Genomic DNA, 15,929 nt, shown 5'->3' on the forward strand with positions numbered 1-15,929 from the left:
GGCAACAAGAAAAAGGAAAGAAACAACTAGAAATGATTGCTCTGGAGGAAGTTCAGGGAAATCAAGGAAGACAGCATGAATAGTCTGAAGGAATTTAAAATGTCACTCCTACTTAAGCTCAACAGTCATAATGCCATCCAGAGGGAAGACAATGGTAAAAGTACTGACAGATGCTTGTCTTAAGGGGATTTCTCTGTAAAATATTGCTTATAGCAGCAATCTAGTACCAGTTTATTATGTAAGTAACAATGAAGGGAGAAACAGCTTCTAGGAGATGCCAGGCTTGATAATATTCCATAGATGGTGTCAGTTTCTGAAGAATATATGTAACAACACATTGTTTTTATGATTTGTTTTTGTTTTCCAGAGAACAGTATTTCTCTCTCCCAAGGCAGGGCTGCTAACATTGCAAGAACAATGGGCCAATAGCAGTGTCCAAAAGAGAATACTCTTTCTTATTAAATCATTATAAAATCAATGCAATAAATCAATCACACCCACACTTACATAAGTAATACACGTGCGCTGTGTTCCATTTGCTCTGTTAGTGAAGTAAATATTATTGATTTTATAAAATTATTTACCAAGCTCAGAATTAGTAAATTGACAGTTTTTAAGAATAAATTAGTTTTTGGTGAATAGAAAGGCGGGAGTGTGTGATCTTCTTAATTGAGTGTTCTCTCAATTTGACTATGATAAAATATAGAAGAGCTGCACATAATCAATCAAGATTCAGCAGATATTAAGAAACAATATTTCAGTAATATATTCTTGGTTAAAGCAAAATAGTTTACTGCAAGTCCCTCCAATTCAACCTCTGAAAAGAAAAATATATTAAGAAGTGAAACACAACACATGCTCACCTATTTCGCTACCACTACCACCGTCCTGGATGCTCCATAAAATGATACTGCTTTCGGATGCCACTGCAACCATTTTATCTTTGTCACCATGTGGACCACCAACAACCTTTGCATTCAGAGCGACACGTTCAATAGTCCAGTCTAAGTAAGGACTTGTAAAAACTTGTTGCCACCCAGAGGATTCTTTAATTCTAAGGAAAAAGACGTATGGACAGATGTTTCTTATGGCTGGCCTTCTAAGATGTACAGGAAGCTCAGTATGAATGAGCTGTTCAATAACCAGAAGCCAGAAAAATGGTTGGAAACATTCTAACTTAATCCTATATGCTACAGATAAGTTAAAATACTAAAGAACCTTAGAATTAATACCTACAAGACAAAATTTAAATAGATGTTGTCACAAATCACTGACTTACAATAAATCCTTAATTCTGGTTTATTTAAAAGACGCATTTCAGAGTAGAGTAAAACCAAATATTTTCTCCAATACACATGAAATAACAAAATTATTAGAATTTCTAGAACAAAAGCAAATTAATATATGATTATTTATCTTCCAACATTTCTCAGAGATCATGTCTTTAGAATCAAGAATGAGAAACTGCCTACCTTCACAATTTCAATATAATACACAAAAAGATAGATGGGAAAGGAGGAAAGATGTAAGAAAAGATAAATGTATATTTCTTAAAACCATATAAAAGATTTTATACTGTATAAAGAAACTAAAGAAAACAGAAAAAGCAGGTGTCTTTCAGATAAAACAGGCATATTATCTAATCTCTTTATGCTGCTGCAACTTAGCATAATGGTTACTAAAAGTTATTCAAGGAAAAGAAGAGTCAAGTGACAGTGCATATAAAGCTAACAAAATCAGCTCACTCACTACAGCACTTTGCATAATGACAATCCTATTTTTTATTATTTGTTTGATTTACATCCTATCTTTCTACTAAGATGTGACCATATTAGCTAGGAACTTGACAGCATGCAAACTGGCAATATAAATCATATTGGAATCATGTGCTATAAACGTTAGAACTCCTCAGAATAATTTCATATAGAGTTCCAGAGGAAAATGACAGCTATTTCATTTTTACAAGGGAATCCTATTACCTTAATTTGTATTAACCCCTGAAGGAATATATATGCTAGTGAATATGTAAGGTGTAAAAAATGGCTTGGTCTCAAATCATTTTGAATCTGAAATTGGTTCTTCTAACCTTGCAAGAAATGATCTAAATAATAAGACTGGAACAAAATTGTGTACTTCCAATGAGGTCAAAGCAGTCCATTGAAAGACATATGACCAGTATTCAAAACATTCTGCACAGCCCAAGTAGAGATTTATTCTTAAACATGTAAATGCAGGTATGACACTTTACAGTGGAACGTAGCCATAGTGTTATTACTACAATCCTATAAACAGTAGAAGTTAATTCAGAAAATGAGAAACGGCATTATTAAGAAATCCAAAGTGCTTTTCAGGGTTTTCTAAATAGGAATTATCTTAGCAGTAAGATCCAATTGCTGCTTTGAATCACCAATCAAATCAAAGTACACATAGTCCTCGGCTTATGACCACAACTGAGCCCAAAATTTCTATTGCTAAATGAGATATTTGCCACAGTTGTTAAGTGAATCACTGCAGTTGCTAAGATAGTAACATGGCGGTAAAATGAATCTGGCTTCCCCATTGACTTTGTCAGAAGGTCACAAAAAGTGATCATATGACGCTGGGACACTGCAACTGTCGTAAATAGGAGTCAGCTGCCAAGCGTCTGAATTTTGATCACATGACCATGGGGATGCTGCAGTGATTATAAGTTTGAAAAACTGTCGTAAATAACTTTTTTCAGTACCATTGCAACTTCAAACAGTCACTAAATGAACTGTTGTAAGTGAAGGGCTACCTGTACTGATCATTTAATTTTATAGAGAAATTGATTCAAAAATTTTCTCGAAAAAGACCCCAGGTCTTTTTGGAGTCTGAATATAATTATTGGCTTGAAAGAGACTGGACAATTTAAAATGACAATCTCCCTAGGGAGTGTCTATCAAACACATGGTACAGCACTTTCTCACTATACAACTACCAGTTTACTATGATGGATGGACTTTACTATGGCAATGGTTGCACCATTGGAAGACCTGAAAGAGCAGACTATAATGGAGGAAATCTAGCTATGTGATCACTAAGAATAGAAACTGACTTGATGAAATATTATCAATCAAATCCATATTCAAACCCGTATTCAGAATTGCTATATAACAAGCACATTATCCACTGAGTAACTTATAGTAGTTAGTCAAATATAGTGATAGTGTCAGCAGACTGCTATAGGAACCAATTACTCAGACTAGTAGATTCCTTTATATTGGATATGTTTGAGTGGATTCTAGATGCTTGGATTTCTACACTGAACTGGACAGACCTATGTCTAAATTGCCTCTTTCATAATTCTATGATTTAGAAACATTATTTACTAATTACAACAAGCCATTTAATATGCCAGACTGGGCACATAGCAGCATAGTAGCACATTCTTTTTTTAATGTACACTGAAAGTAGTGGCTTTCAGGATCTTACAATCACACAGGAGTTCATATTAATATATGTCTTACATAAAAGAATTAAAGTAATTTATGAAAACATATGTTATTAACGATATCTAATATAGGTAAAGGTTCCCATTGCGCATATGTGCTAGTTGTCCACGACTCTAGGGGGCAGTGTTTATCTCCATTTCAAAGCTGAAGAGCCAGCGCTGTCCAAAGATATCTCTGTCGCCATGTGGCCAGCATGACTAAACGCCGAAGGCGCAGAGAGAGCTGTGATGGATTATGAAAGAACAGAATGATGACAATTTCCGGGCTGAAATTTAGATCATTAAAGATGTTGAATTTGTGTTCACCTAAAAAATCCCCTCTATCACTGTGCATTTAATTAATGCTTTATAAAATGGCACAGATATTAAAAGGTAAAACAAGTCATATTGTTAGTAATTTGTGCTTACCTGTAACAAACTGCAAAGTGGGCATATGCAGCTACTATCCAGTTATGGTGGCCAGCCACTATCAAAACTTTTCGAGGATCCACAGGAATCCCTGTTGTTGTTTTAAAAAAAAGGCAAAACAAAAATGAAGATGTAAATTATCATTATTTCAATAAATAATGACACTGTATATTCTGAAATCCCACATTGTGATTATGCAAATATGTACTTTAATATTAGCACAAAATACAGGATTTTGAAATTTAACGTCATGGCTTTTAATGCTACCAAGATGGACATGAATATATGATGACTTGTGGCATGGAAAATCTCAAAAGTTAGAATGTGAAGATGAATAAGATTTCCAGGAGCCTTGCAATGAAATTAGTATTTTCCTGTAGATTAAATACTTTCAATTTGTTAACTGTGAATGTTCAGCATCTTACTCTTTGAATGCAAACAGCCTTCAAAACTGAAGATATGTACTTCATTGGCCATCCTTTCAAGGGCTTTATGTACAGTACAATTTTAAAAAAATTAGTAGCAACTGAAAGCCTAATTTCTATGTTCACAATGATACCCAATGACAACGACACTAAAGAATCAAATTAAGACATAGCTCTGCACTCAATAATTTTCAACCACAAACATATGAACCCAAGAATCATGTGTATTCATAACAACATTCTAAATTTTTCTCACCTAGCTTAACTGTATCTTCACCAGTACCAGTTAGTGAAGGCTGCAAATTGCCATCTCGCATCTCACCTTCAGAGCAGTTCTGAGGTATTCTAACATCTGTAGGTGTTCCTGCAGAACCATTGATTTTTCGACTTGGAATGCCTAAGAGAGAAAGGATATGTCTCTAATTCGCTATCACTGTTTCTCATTCTTATGCCTAAAAGAATTACAACTTTAAAGTCATAGTTTGCCCAAATCTTCCACCTGTGGGTACCAGGGCTCTTCAAAAACAGCACAGGAGTCAACATGCAAAATAAGCTATTTTACCGGTCCTAAAATTATATATTGTACTCACTTGGTGCCCAAATTCCAAAAGACATTGTGTACAAGTGTATTTCCAGAGAGGGCCACAGTGGTTTGTACAAACTATAATGCTCCAGAATTAAAGAGTAAATAACTCTTTAATCTGGAAAAATGAGGAAGAGGTGCAGGTGGCTAAAGATTCATCACTCTTGACTTTACAACATCATTAGAGAAATAAATAATCAGTTAACCTTTCAAGGTACCATTGGTGTTAATAGGACATAGAAAAATATGTGTTGAACTAATATCAATGAGGCAGAACAGTTTATAAAAAGAGCCTAATAAGATCCTCATTTGGAAGGTAGACATAATCATCTATTAAATATGGAAGTCACAGAGCAAACTCTGATATTATTCTTTTAAAATAGTGGAAAGATCTCAACAATTGAAAAGTCCGAGATACCTATCAGTTGAAACATACAGAAGTACCTGGAGGTGGGAGATATCCATGGAAGAGTACACTTCCACAAGAGGAACGCTCAAGTTCTTCACATAAAAGCAATCTTCTTACTGAAAGAGAATTGTACTTATGTATATTTAAATGCACTTCCAATAAAACAGATTACCTCAAAATAATTTCTATTTCAAATTTTTTTTTCAAGAAAACAAGTGGATACATTATGCTATCTTTGAAATATGCAAACAATAAACTTAAAACACATGTATATTAATTTCAAGGATGAGCTCATATCCCATATTTGTCAAATATTTGGGTAGGAAGAATCTGGAATTCTTTCAGATTCTAGAATACCACATTTTTTTTAAAAAAAAATATTTTATTAATTTTGGTTTTCAAGTGATCCAATGTGCTTTACACAACTAATATTATCAAACAAAAAGGTTATAAAGCCAGACAACAAAAGAAAAAAAATCCACAGAAATAAATTCTGGTGGATTAAGAAAGCCACTGATATTTATGAAGAAATAAGTATATATTTTGGAAAACAACAAGAAGCACAAAATGCCATTGTGTAGCCTAGTATACGCTGCGCTTTTGAAGATAATCATAGAAGATTTAAAAAATGGTTACTGCTGGAGCTATCCTGGAATGATGCATCTTTTCTTACAAATGGATTCTGGAAATGAAATAATGAGTTCCAGAAGGAACTGTGTGTCTGCAATTCAATGCTGACCAAGAAATAGAATATATTTTGCTCAGATATCTCTGTATTTTTCAGTAAAAAAAAATCCTTGGCTGTCTACTTTCATCTCAATACATTATTAAATATATAAGTTTCAATTGCCATTCCAATTTCCTATCATTCATGAAAAGAGTACAGGTAGTCCTCAACGCATGACCACAACTGAGCCCAAAATGCATGTTGTTAAGTGAGAAATTTGTTAAGTGAGTTTTGCCCCATTTTATAACTTTTCTTAACATATTTCTTAAATGAATCACTGCAGTTGTTAAATTAGTAATATGGTTGTTAAGTGAATCTGTTTTCCCCATTGACTTTGCTTGTCAGAAGGTTGACGCTGCAACCGTCATAAATATGAGTCAGTTGCCAAGCATCTGAATTTTATTCACGGGATCATGGGGATGCTGCAATGGTTATAAGTGTGAAAAATGGTCATAAATCACTTTGTGCTGTTGTAACTTTGAACGTTCACTAAACGAACTATTGTAAGTCGAGGAGTACCTGTAATTAAACTACTTGCCAAGTTCAATCTAGTGATTCATTTATATATATTTACCTAACGGTGTGATTCCATAAAATTCTGCTTCATGTCTGAGTACATTGATACTTACTCCTCTGCAAAACAAAGAAAATAGAATAAAAATACTATTTGAAAATTAAATGTAATTTTCCAACCCATGGATTAATATTGTTAGGTTTAAAAATTGGAAGGATATTAATTCAAACTCTTAAACTGCTAAGTCCATATTTTAAAAAAATAGATGTGATATGCTAAGAATCCAATCCAAAAGGTCAGAGGCAGGAAGTATGAAGTAGAATAGGTATATGAAAGTGATTTAAGATAGATACACAAGATAAAGGCTTCGTTGGCTTCATCAAGGCTACAGGGATACTCAGAACTGAAACTTTTCAGGATACAGGCCTTAAATATTATAGAACGGCACTTTGTGAAACTTCCATTCCTAGATTAGATCATAGAATTTCTGATAAGAGACAGATCATGTAAAAATAAATGAAGAATTAAGGATTTAAGCATGGACAGACTTAATAAAGCCTTTTTATTAAAAGGTTTCTGAATTAAAAATATCTGCTAGAACCCAAATATTTCCTTACAAATTCTGAATGTGATTTGGGAAAATAGATTCTTGGGTAACCAAAGGAAACAGTACTGTATCATCCACATTTACACACAAGAACCAGATTTTTAAAATTAATTTCAAGTGATCTTAACACTATTTTAATTATTTTTCTCATGAAACAGTTTAATGTAAAAATCTAACTTACCTCAAATCTAATTCCTTTGTTCGAAGAAAATTTAAAATTGGTGCAAATGCTGCAGGATCTCTATCAATAAATATCTACAAAGAAGAAGAGATAGCTGATTTATTTGCTTGCAAGGACATTTTAAATCAGGAAAGCAATCCTGTCATAATTATGCATGCTAAAGTCATATTTATTTCAGTGGGTGTAACTTAAACATACATTAACATTTCAACTTTTGTTCATTTTTTTTAAGTTTTGAGCTTGTCAAATAGTTGCTAGAATCTACAATATTCAGATTTAAAACAACCTGTTTTGGTAACAGATCCCAAATGCCTGATTTAAACTCTCTCTCTGAAGCATTATTGCAAGTCAACATCATACAGTACATTACCTTATGCTGACTCACAGTTACAACATGTTTGCATTTATTCAGTTAAGCTTACATGAATTATTCTGAATCCAACATTTTTACCAGAAAAAAATCTAATCAATGTTCACATTATAATACAATTAAAAAGCAAAATACTCACAGCACCAGTTTCGTCTTTCAGTGTTGAAATTCTCCCACTCAACAAACTGAAATCAACAAATCTAAATTACAATCTAATTTGAGTAAGAGGCAGGAAAAAAATGAATCAAATAAATGTTCAGAGAAGAGCAACAAAGATGATTAGTGGCCTAGAAACTATAATAAACGAAGAACGATGGAAGAAACTGGGTATACCTATAGTGAAAAGAAGGACCAAGGGTAATATGATAGCAGTCTTCCATTACTTGAAGGGCTGCCACAAGGAAGAGGGAGCCAACTTATTTATCAAAGCACCTGAAGACAAGACAAGAAACAATGGATGGAAACTAATCAAGGATAAAAACAACCAGGAATTAAGGAGGAATCTTCTAACAATGAGAACAATCAACCAGTGGAACTAATTGCCTTTGGAAGCTGTGGGTGCCCCATCACTGAGGGCTTTTAAGAGACTGGACAGTCTTTTGTCAAAAATAATATAGGTCTCCTATGTGAGTGGGGGTTGGACTAGATAAAATCCAAGGTCTCTTCCAATTCTATTTCTGTTACCGTTACTAAATGTTTTGGACTACAAGTTAGCTCCCATATGGGAGAAGGTGATTTCTACCAACTACAATTTCATCCACATTACACCTGAATCATGTCCTATATTATTCCCACAGCCAATCAAAACAAATTTGCAAAGGATGAAGAGCATTGCATAATAGATGTAGTTGGGTAATTTTTTCTAGGTATAGAAAAGTCAATTTTGTAAATTTATGCACACAAACATACACATTTTCTGTGTTCAGGTTTCATCATCACAAGCCATGATGAAACTACATTTTTCAAGAGAGTACAGATAGTCCTCAACTTACAACCACAATTGAGCCCAAAATTTATATTGCTAAGGGAGACATTGGTTAAGTGAGTTTTGCCCCAGTTACAATTCTTCCTGCCACAGTTGTTAAGTGAATTACTGCAGTTCAGTTAGTAACCCAGTTGTTAAGTGAATTGGGTTTCCCCATTGACTTTACTTGTCAGAAGGTTGCAAAGGATGATCACATGACCCAGGGACACTGTGACCGTCATAAATGTGAATCAGTTGTCAAGCATCCGAATGTAAATCACGTGACTATGGGGATGCTGAAACGGTCATAAGTGTGAAAAATGGTCATAACTCACTTTTTTCAGTGCCATTGTAACTTCAAACGGTCACTAAGTGAACTGTTGTAAGTCGAGGACTACCTGTAATGTCTTTACAGTTCAGATTTCTGTAATGATTATACAAAAATAAGGTTAAGAAAGAATTATAAAATACTGAAGAAAGTTTTTTTTTAGATTGTCCCTCTTCTTCTAATCACTCTTTATAGCGAAGAGCATGTTTGATTTACAAAAATCCTAAAAAAAGGGCCCTGGTGTAACCCTTTTGAACAAGGCTAATTTAGGATCTATCTAAAACTTCATTACTACTACCCAGCTTTTACCGTAGGTTATGGAATGGTAGCTACAAAGGGCTCTGGAAGAAGAAATGTGAACCCTTTCCTAATCAATATTCACACTTGAGCATGGGACAGAAATTCCTCATTGGTTGCTCTTGTTGATGATCAAATGGTGGGACTTAAGACAGAGAAAGACCAACCGCTGAATCTCTTGACAGGAGTCAATCCCCATCCAAAATATGCTTTTATTTGGTCTGCAAGGATTAGTACTATTTCACTCATTTCTGAGTGGATGGTTCTAGTCACCATACTATGGGAATAAGAGGTTGAGCCCTCAGACATTTCATTATGGAGGGCTCTTATGGAAGTAAAATGAACCTCAGAAAGATAGTGAATAGATCTGAAGCTGGCTGAAGCAAGGGAAACAGAAAGGCAGCTGTATTTCTAGCCATTTCTACTCATAAGAGTTATGAATAAAAAGTAGCCAAGTAAAATTTCAAACTATAAGAAGGCTTATAATTTCATTATGGATCTTAATAGAATTTAATAGCCCCCATGCACTCATTTGCAATGCTTTATCTTGCCATTTTCACCCTGAAATTCATTCTTCTGCTAACAATAATACATAACTGGATTCTCATGGCAGAAAAAGCAATCTAAGTATGGTGGAGATGGAACAACGTTACGAAAGAGGAGTGCAATATCCACACCACTCTGCTACCTGCACTGAAAATATTGACTGCAGAAAAATAGCAGCCATTAGAGTATTACTAATTCAGTTAACTGGATAGCATCCTATTCAAATTTTGTCTATAAATATCAGTCACAAAATGTAATCCTCAATTTGCTGTACAAAGAACAGAGCAATAGATTCTTCCATAATATAATAAAATGTACACCAGCTGTTTCAGTTCAGCATTTATATTATAAATCAAAAGATAATCAATAATACACATAAAAAGGCTAAAAGCTATTCCAGATAATTTTGGTCTATATATGGTAGTAAAGTTAGAAAAATAAAAAATAAGAGTGCAGTTAAAAATTTCATTTCAAAGCCATCAGACCAAAATTATTTGCATTTTACATAATCCACAAAACAGCAATGTTCCCTCAACTTATTAACTCTTGTTTCTTAATACAGAGAACAAAATAAGAAAAGGAGCCAGGTTGCTTGGTATTTTTGTTACAAGACAAAATTCAATAATAAAGTTTCCCAATGTAAGACAGAAACAAAAACCCAAGCCTATTGACCTAATCTATTAGGCTTTCCCATTTAACAGGGAGTTAGTCTCATTGAAGCTTCTTTCAAGTAAAAATGACATAATTAAGTGGCAAAATACCTGGAAAAAAAGGAGTCAGGGATCCACATTAGTGTTTGTCGTGAAGTACTGAACCTAGAAAAGACAGATGAAAAGTCAGGTTCAATCAAATAAAACTAGATGTGTTTTCAGTAGTAAACATAAACATGTTAAAACCTGACTTAATGAAGAGATAATTTTGGCATTTATTACAGACCTAATTATTTCTACTTTCCAACTTCATAAAAAATCAAACATGTTCATGTGGCTTGACTGCTCATTGGATGGAAAAGAAGAATTCTATTCTAGTTTCATTCTTGGCTTTCTTCAAAAAGCTGCTTTTGAAATGGAAGATAAAGGAACTTTTGATTACAGCATACAGTTCAATTCTCAAAGGGAAAGATTATATTGTGTGAGTACCAGGCCCTTGCTTGAGTTTAATTGTTTGAATCTTGACTGACAAAATGTACCTTAAAGCAATGGTAGGGAGCATTTATCATCTGATAATTTATTCCTATTATTTATTTTCAAGTTACTGGAAAAGAGTTTCTGTAAAAGAGTTACCCAAAATAGCCAAGATGAAATACAAAGCGATATTACACTCTTTCCCTCTTTTCTAGTCATGTAAATGATTTAAATGTCTCTTCAATTCTAAATAATACACATACTCGCACAAATACACACAAAGGAGGCTAAGTGAACACTAGTATATCCATAACCTTACATCCATCCTAATTTATATAGCAGCCCATCTCATACAAGTGACTCTGGGTAGCCACAACATAAACCAATCGCACCATTAAGTGTTGTTTCAACATTTCTTCAACAAATCCAATGAATTAGATCCATGTTGGCAAATCTATGGCACGTGTGCCAGAGGTGGCACGCAGAGCCCTCTCTGTGGGCACGTGTGCCATCACCAGCTGCTCTTCCAGGTTCTGGCGCACGCATGCACACTGTCCAGCTGCTCTTCCAGGTTCCAGCACACGCATGCATGCTAGTCAGCTGCTTTTCCGGGTTCCGGCACGCACATGATCTCTTCCAGGTTCTGGCATGTGCATGCGCACCAGCCAGCTGCTCTCTTCCAGATTCTGGCACATGCATGCACACCAGCTAGCTACTCTCTTCCAGGTTCTGGCATGCATGTGCGTGCACACGTGCACTCCAGTTTTGGCACTGAGTCCCGTAAAGGTTAACCATTACTTATACTCACTCAGATGAGTATAATGTAGATTTCTATTTTTCACCTAACACAATATTCATATAAAAATATTGCATTGTGAATTGCTTTGATTTAAAACCAAAGATCTGTAAATAGTTTTATTAGTGGGACAAGGTGCTTTCAATTGCTACCTTTATATTTAAAATGATTACCTACAAGGTTTGTCAATGAAATGACTGATTCTTTGGTTTAAAACTAGCAACATAATAGATGCTCACACAAACCTATACTTGCTCATAGACTAAATAAATTAATCTAGGAGACACAATAACTTTGGAACAGAGAAGGCAAGTCTGAGAAGTTCTCATAGCTGAGCCATACTTGAATTAGCTTTTTGGCTTCTTATGTCTGCTTCTTATGTCTGCTATAATTAAAACATGACTTGTTGTAGGAAAAAGACAGTGGCAACTAAAATCTCATCTTTGGGTTTCTCTCCAGGTCTTCTTCTCAGTAAGGGATATAATCAGGCAGAAGCACTCATTAAATAGCATATAGCGAACATAGAGCATGAATTAGACCTATCCAGGTCCCCAACCTTTATTGCCAGTGAATCCAATAATCCAACTGTCTTCCCTATCACATAATCTTGAAGCACTGTAAACAAAGAAAGCCTTTAGTTTGGCACAGGGAATGCCCTTTTCTCAGTTCTCCCTAACTAGAGGGATAATGACCCTAAGACTGGATACAAAAAAAACAACAGTGTGTGCTTCTCCAGTGCCTGCATTCCAAAGACATTTGTATTAGCCTCATCTCATAATTACTGCATAAATTTTATAAATAAATAAATAAAATGCCTAGGGTGCACAGGACAATTCTACACCTCCCTTCTGTTTTCAAATACTAGCCTTCCTACAACATAATGCTAGGTTCTGCATAGCCAGAGCAGCATTTAAAATCCTTCAGACTTGTGTCATAAACTATTTTAATGGGCACTCAGCTCATCATACTAGAGTGCTTTATAATATGATCTATTTAGCTTTCCACTTATTAACCTTTATCCCCTACAATCATCTCTTACCCTTCCTTTTAGATTCCTTTTAGGCGTTTGTTTTTATATATACTTTTTGTTTAATATATTTTAGTTTCTTATAATTATTATTTTTAGATTCTGATGTATTTTTATGCTTTCTACTAGACTGTACCCTACTTTTCATATGCTGGTCTTTGGCCATAATAATGATTTGATTTTAATATGTATGAACACCATTGTTGAATTATCACGTTGTACAAATATTTGGTAACAAAGAAGATACTTTGAATTTTACAATGAAAATTCAAGTAATCCATTGATTCACCCTCAGATTACTTTCACCGCTATTTTCGTTGTTTGTTCAAGGCAGCCTTCCTCAAGGAAAAATACAATAGATTTTAAAAGGTTAGAAATATGTAGGGAAGTGTGTGGTACTGTGAACTTTATGCAACAATAATTAACCCTGCCCTGAAATAAATCATTTAAAATATTAAGGATGATAAGCATATAAATAAATAGACACAAAGCTAATTTCTTTTTATTTTATGTTTATATGGTAAAAGAGAGACACTTCTTTCTGCATGACTCTGAAGACAGCATGTACTATCCAAGCAACTTGCAAATACAAGAAACTAAATCTAAAATTTCACAAAAATTATCAGTTTCATTAGCTAAAAAGTATAACAAAATATGCCTTAATGATATAAATATATATTTTTCAAAATATAAATGCACATATTAATGATTGATTAAACAGAGACCAAAGTATGAGGACATATAATCCATGATGGAAATTAGGACATAACTTTTGTTTTTACTCACAAAACCAAAATAACAAAACTTTAAAAATTTTCCTTAAAGTTAATGTTTAAAATAATTATGGCTATTATTTGTAACAAAAGCCTGTTGTTAGCAAAATATATGGTAAAAATACATTTTTTAAAATGCATTAAGTATGATTTTGAATCCTTTCTTCTTCTTCTCTTACACCAACCAAAATCTACCCAGAATCTCTCTAGCAATTTGGGAAAGAGGGAAGAACAAATGTGGGGCATAGGACAAAAAGATGGGAAACTTTTTTTAACTTAAACTTCCTTAATTTAAATCAAGCTAAACAAGTGCTTTGTGTAATGAGAGTGTTACAAGTCCTACAGGATTTATTATGTTTATTTTATATTTAGAAAGTGTATACCATTTAATGTGTTTACCTTCTCTATTTCTTGTTGTGCCATAATTATATCTGCAATTATAACCAATTTTTAGCTTTCTAGCCGTCCTGATTCATGCACACATTAGCCATATGATAATATGTCTAAACAATCTATTCTTTTAATTAAAGCTTTTGTATCTAACTTGGAGAGCATATATATATATATGTGTGTGTGTGTGTGTGTGTGTGTACACACACACACACAGAGAGAGAGAGAGTATATGTTTTGAATCACATGTTCTCCTTCAAATTGGGATCACTGTACACATACCCTGGCTTCTTCCAATTGTGACATGCATGTTTTATCTATTTTTTCTTCATAAAGATTGGTACATTCTCTGAAGGACTTCAATTTACATCATCTGAAATGAGCATTGTATTCTATTATTCTTTCGATAGGAAAATTAAGTATACTGACACGAGATTTCAGTATCATGATACTGAATCCCTCAGCAATCTTAAGTAGGTCAGCAACTATCAATGATGTGGTAATGCTTTGCTTGTGCAGAAGACCATACAATCACCATATAATACCCTAATAATACTACTCAACATGAATTAACAAATAACTGTAGAATACCCTCAACCCCATACTAGCTTCCAAAAAATTGACCAAGGAATTTCTTCATACTAACATATTTCTATACAAGCATCATTTCAGTAATAAGTACTAAACTTAAGCAGATTAGTTTAAGAAAATGTTGACTAGAGATATGTTAAAACATGGGTGTGATTAATCTTAAACAAGTCACATTTTAAAAATGACTTGTTAGATTACTTTAAAAATTGATCTTTTAAATTATTGTTCTTATTACTCCACAATAAAAAGGGAAAATAGATGAAAAAACTACAGAGGAACTACTTTGTTAATTGTGTCTAGGGTGATGTTTGGCTAAATTCAGATTAAAAAACTACAACAGGAAAATATAAGGAAGGACGGTGCTTCCCACCAGGGCGCATGCCATCCAGATTTTTGTTGTCCCTAAATAATTGACAAGTGTATGATTGTGAGAAAGTTTACACTTAGTTTTAAAAAAGCATAGGATAAAATGAGGGTTTTCTACTTTATTTTGCCCTGGTTAGACCCTACTGAGGAATTTTATCCAGTTCTGGCTAGCATTATAAAGGGTGAGGATAAAATGAAACAGATTTAGAAGAGGATTACTAAAATGGTAAGGGATCTGGAAATTAAGCCTTATAAAGAATAGGTATATTTAGCCCATATAAAAGATAATTGAGGAAATATATTTTCAAATAGCTGAAGTTCTGCCACACAGAATAGATAGTTGCTATATTATCTATTGGAAGTTACAATACATTTAATTATCTCAGGCGTATAAAAATAAACTGAATGCAGCAAGAGTGGGACATTTTAAGAAATACAGATAGTCCTCAACTTACAATCACAATTCGGACCAGAATTCTAGTCATAAGTCATTGTGGTCATTAAATCAAGGCACCACATGACCAGGTCCATTTTTTTCAACCATTTTTTACGGCAGTTATTAAGCAAATCTCACAGTCGGAAGTCTGAATCCATTCTCCCAAATAGGCATTTTTTTGCTGCTCAACAACTGGTCATAAATCAAAGGCTACCTGTATTTTTGGTAAAACAAGAGATAAATGTCAAAACCAACATGAATATAAATTCAAAACAAAAATGACCAGTACAAAAAGTGTATACTGAGATAGATTTGTCATGCAGACAGAAAGACATTCAATTACATTACAAAACAGATGCATGAAGGAAGAGTGAAAGAGGGGAAGGATGCATGGATATAAGAAAAACAAAGATGCTTCTGGACAATAACCGCCCAGAATCATTGGGATTCAGATGGTGCATGCATTTAATTATTAAGAATAATAGGACATGAGTGAATGGTATGGTTGTAAAATAGATTTACCTATTTTTTTCATTTCCTCATGTCATGCTTATTATTTCTTACTCCTTTTATATGCTTTGAATAATGCAGCTTA

At 33.9% G+C, this 15,929-nt stretch overlaps 1 protein-coding gene across 2 annotated transcripts in view; it reads right to left on the reverse strand.

Moving 5' to 3' along the window:
* Positions 1–15,929, reverse strand: part of KCTD3 (potassium channel tetramerization domain containing 3) — a 37,749-nt gene that overhangs the window by 19,110 nt on the left and 2,710 nt on the right. Inside the window, exons 2-9 of one of the 2 annotated variants that reach the window (XM_032216208.1) lie at positions 10,593–10,646; positions 7,836–7,881; positions 7,327–7,400; positions 6,599–6,657; positions 5,333–5,413; positions 4,628–4,702; positions 3,881–3,971; positions 864–1,054 (exon numbers count right to left, since the gene is read on the reverse strand). In XM_032216208.1, the coding sequence (XP_032072099.1) occupies positions 864–1,054; positions 3,881–3,971; positions 4,628–4,702; positions 5,333–5,413; positions 6,599–6,657; positions 7,327–7,400; positions 7,836–7,881; positions 10,593–10,646 (671 nt within the window). Of the gene's footprint in view, positions 1–863; positions 1,055–3,880; positions 3,972–4,561; positions 4,703–5,332; positions 5,414–6,598; positions 6,658–7,326; positions 7,401–7,835; positions 7,882–10,592; positions 10,647–15,929 lie in introns of both variants that reach the window. The other variant, XM_032216207.1, reaches the window with a different exon arrangement.

Source organism: Thamnophis elegans, chromosome 4 (assembly GCF_009769535.1).
Source record: "Thamnophis elegans isolate rThaEle1 chromosome 4, rThaEle1.pri, whole genome shotgun sequence".
In the NCBI taxonomy this organism is placed as follows: domain Eukaryota; kingdom Metazoa; phylum Chordata; class Lepidosauria; order Squamata; family Colubridae; genus Thamnophis; species Thamnophis elegans.